The sequence below is a fragment of the Triticum urartu genome, chromosome 6 (assembly GCF_003073215.2).
Source record: "Triticum urartu cultivar G1812 chromosome 6, Tu2.1, whole genome shotgun sequence".
NCBI classification, from domain to species: domain Eukaryota; kingdom Viridiplantae; phylum Streptophyta; class Magnoliopsida; order Poales; family Poaceae; genus Triticum; species Triticum urartu.
The window spans coordinates 400,223,313-400,227,549 of record NC_053027.1 but is presented as its reverse complement, the minus strand read 5'-3'; the positions used below and the strand labels follow the sequence as shown (position 1 = coordinate 400,227,549).

At 48.9% G+C, this 4,237-nt stretch overlaps 1 protein-coding gene across 1 annotated transcript; it reads left to right on the top strand.

The window, feature by feature from the left end:
- Nucleotides 1-2,845: 2,845 nt before the first annotated feature.
- LOC125513762 (ATP-dependent Clp protease proteolytic subunit-like) lies at nucleotides 2,846-4,237 on the top strand. The gene has a single exon (XM_048678952.1). The coding sequence runs from the start codon at nucleotides 3,092-3,094 to the stop codon at nucleotides 3,992-3,994; it is 903 nt and encodes a 300-aa protein (XP_048534909.1). The 5' UTR covers nucleotides 2,846-3,091; the 3' UTR covers nucleotides 3,995-4,237.

Sequence of the window (4,237 nt, the reverse complement as noted above, 5' to 3'; positions counted from 1 at the left end):
ACCGCATAACAACATACGTTGTTCCCTTTGTCATCGGTATGTTACTTGCCCGAGATTCGATCGTCGGTATCCAATACCTAGTTCAATCTCGTTACCGGCAAGTCTCTTTACTCGTTCTGTAATACGTCATATTGCAACTAACTCATTAGTTGCAATGCTTGCAAGGCTTATGTGACCGAGAGGGCCCAGAGATACCTCTCCGACAATCGGAGTGACAAAACCTAATCTCGAAATACGCCAACCCAACATGTACCTTTGGAGACACCTGTAGTACTCCTTTATAATCACCCAGTTACGTTGTGACGTTTGGTAGTACCCAAAGTGTTCCTCCGGTAAACGAGAGTTGCATAATCTCATAGTTATAGGAACATGTATAAGTCATGAAGAAAGCAATAGCAACATACTAAACGATCGGGTGCTAAGCTAATGGAATGGGTCATGTCAATCAGATCATTCTCTTAATGATGTGATCCTGTTAATCAAATAACAACTCATTGTTCATGGTTAGGAAACATAACCATCTTTGATTAACGAGCTAGTCAAGTAGAGGCATACTAGTGACACTTTGTTTGTCTATGTATTCACACATGTATTATGTTTCCGGTTAATACAATTCTAGCATGAATAATAAACATTTATCATGATTATAAGGAAATAAATAATAACTTTATTATTGCCTCTAGGGCATATTTCCTTCAGGGGACTCCTCCACCCCTAGGGCCGGCGCAAGGGGGAGGAGTCCCTCCTCCCTTGTGGCGCCCCTCCTCCACCTTCGGAGACACACAAGTTTTGGAGCATCCTCTAGTTCTCCAGTTCTAATTTTAATTTGGAGTTGATCTAATTAGAGCTAGACCTAGATCTCTCTAATCCTCATAATAGAGAAGCCCTTTATGGTTCTCTTCTTCCCCTCTAATTCTCCGGCTACGATTAGCTCTGGACGACGAAGCGCTGCCGGATCATGAAGCCCGAATGCTTGCAATCTGTAGAGAGGTCGTGTTTTTGGTCTTTGGTTCGAGGGATCGCTCGTGAACTGTTCGAGGGACTTCATCGACGAGCTACACCAATTCTTCTTCCGTTGCAACTTGAAGTTGATAATGATTCGATCTTAACCGCTAGTGGATCTTCATAGTGTTTTTGGTTTGATCGCAGGCCGATTTTTCGTTTCTACTACATTTTCCAACATATATCTCTTCGAGAGAGCCCAAAACACTTGTGTCTCATGTTACCATCGTGCCAAGACTACCTGTTTGGGACACCTACCCGATCTGCCAGATTTAACTCCGACACCCATGGCTCCAGCTCCGATGACGAAGCCCCTTCTACACACATTTTAATTCCTATGGGAAAAAAGACGTCATTTGATGTATATTTTTATTAAATGTAGGCTAATGTTTTTTTCTTTAAAATGTGAAAGATGAACTCCTATCCTATATAGGATTAGAAATTCAACCCACAAACCAAAGGCTTCATGAGAAGAAAAAAAATCTACTTCCTCCTATCCATATTATTTGTTATTCGAATAGTGTATCTAGCATTAAAAATCTACTTCCTCCTATCAATTGCGCATATGTGTATGCAACTAGTGTCCTGCCAATTAAACATCAATATGTGTGCAACTAGACTAAATTACAAGTCAACTGAGCATATGTGTGTGCAACTAGTCCTTCTGGCAACTAAACATCAATGTGTGTGCAACTAGACTACATTATAAACCAACTAAACATCAATGTCTGTACAACTAGACTAAATTACAAGCCAACTAATTTTTAAAAAATTGCACCATATAGTACTAAAGTTGCACAATATAGTATTTTATTGCACCATATAGCATTAAAGTTGGCATAAAAAAATTCGTCGAAATATATCCATGCGGATCTAGTTTCAAAGATCTCATTGCGATGAATCCAACGGTGAAAACAAAACTGAATTCCAATATGTGGTTTAAAAGATACGGCTTTAAAAGAATATGAAATCTCAAAATAAAAGTATATGGATCTGTTTTCTCTAACTGATGAGACTAGTGTGAATACATTTAATGCCAGCATCAACATGCATTACGAGACAAAAATAAATACACATGCATGTGTGTAACAGAGCGGCCGCTCGTAGCAATGAAATAGCGCGCGCATTTTTTAGATTTTAGGTTAAAATATAACTAGAACATCCATTTGAACGACAATTAATATGGACAGGAAGAGTAAAAAATTTCTACTAAGCAAAGGAGGCCTACAGTAGAAAGAAAGAAGCACAAACGTGCGCTGGGAGTTTGCGAGGACGGCGACCGCAACCGTCACGGATCGCAGAAAAACGTACTCCTAGTGCAGAAAAACGCCAATGGAGTTTCCTCCGCACATGAGTCACTCACGCGTACGTGACTACGTGCACGTCGCACAGCCGCCACCGCGGCTTCCACGGCGCGAGGTGCTGCTCCCCCGGCCGACCTGGCCCTGCCGCAGCCGCTGGACGATGCGGTAGTCCTAGGTAATGGTCGTGGCGTGAGAGACGGAGACACGTATCGGGATGCAGTTTTAGCGGACTAGAATGGTTGCTTCACCCCTCGTTACGTCCTTGGCGTGTGCTCGTCTACCTGTGCAGAAAAACGCCGAAGCCCACCGAGCCTGCAACAAAACAAAAACGAAATCACTAGCATGGTAGAGAGCCCAGCTAGGAACTCTCCCACTACTGTGGGCTAAATCGAATTCTTTCTTTGTCTCGAAAAAAAATATAAATTCTTTCATGGAAAACAAGCGAAAGCCCAGACGTTCTTTGTCTCAGAAAAGAAAATAAATTCTTTCTTGGAAAAGAAGCGAAAGCCCAGACGGAGAAGCAACAAGGCAAGGCAGGGAGAGGAACACCGATCCCCCACTCCACCCCACCCCGGAGAGGAGAAGAGAAGAGAAGAAAAGAAAAGATCCGATCCGGCGGATCGAAGCGCAACCACCGTCTCGACGTCTCGCCTCGCCCTATCCGTTTCCTCCGTTTCACACTCTCCTCCCCTTCCTTGGTATAAGTCCTCCCTTGCTATTTCCGCCTCACATCCGACCACAAATCCGCACCCCGGACGCCCCCAGGACCACCGGCAGCAGCAGCCATGACGCCCTCCGCCGTCGCCAACCTAGCCGGCGCCTCCCCGCTGCCCGCCTTCGCGCCGAGGCCCAGGTCCAGGCCCAACTCGGCCAGCCCGGGCCCGTTCGGGCCCGCGCCGCGCCGGCTCGCCGTCGCCGCCCCGCCGCGGGCCTTCTTCTCCTCGGCTCCCTACCAGCCGCCGGAGCCGGAGGGCTACTCCTCCGTCCGCGAGTACGGCCTCGTGCCCATGGTCGTCGAGACCACCTCCCGCGGGGAGCGCGCCTACGACATCTTCTCCCGCCTGCTCAAGGAGCGGATCGTCTGCATCCACGGGCCCATCGCCGACGAGACGGCGTCCCTCGTCGTCGCGCAGCTGCTCTTCCTCGAGTCCGAGAACCCGCTCAAGCCCATCAGCCTCTACATCAACTCCCCCGGGGGCGTCGTCACCGCCGGGCTCGCCATCTACGACACCATGCAGTACATCCGCTGCCCCGTCAACACCATCTGCATCGGCCAGGCCGCCTCCATGGGCTCCCTCCTCCTCGCCGCCGGCGCGCGCGGGGAGAGGCGGGCGCTGCCCAACGCCAGGGTCATGATCCACCAGCCCTCCGGCGGGGCCCAGGGCCAGGCCACCGACATCGCCATCCAGGCCAAGGAGATACTCAAGCTGCGCGACCGCCTCAACAAGATCTACGCCAAGCACACGGGCCAGAACATCGACAAGATCGAGCAGTGCATGGAGCGTGACCTTTTCATGGACCCCGAGGAGGCCCGCGAATGGGGGCTTATAGACGAGGTCATCGAGAACCGCCCGGCCTCCCTCATGCCTGAGGGCCTCAGTGCCGTTGACCCGCCTCACCACGGTGGGGGCGCCGGCGCCAACGGCCGTGGCAGGGACAGGGATATGGAGGAGCCCTCCGCGGTATGAGGGGTGGCCAGGCCACAAAGGTGAAACCTTTTTCTGAGTCCGGTGGCTATGTTGTTTGTTGTTAGATCTAAGTTTTGATTCCTAATACAACAGGTCAACTTGGTATCCTCTTCCTGTTGTTTCAATTGCCTGAACTGAGCTATTGCCGATATTTATTGCAACTCGTAAAAAGGAATTTCGTTCCTTTGATACTGATAAATTGATAGTGTGGTGAATATCAGTTATACGATCAATTTCAAGTCA

Coding starts and splice junctions, on each gene's coding strand:
- LOC125513762 (XM_048678952.1), top strand. CDS start 3,092: ATGACGCCCTCCGCCGTCGCCAACCTAGCCGGCGCCTCCCCGCTGCCC.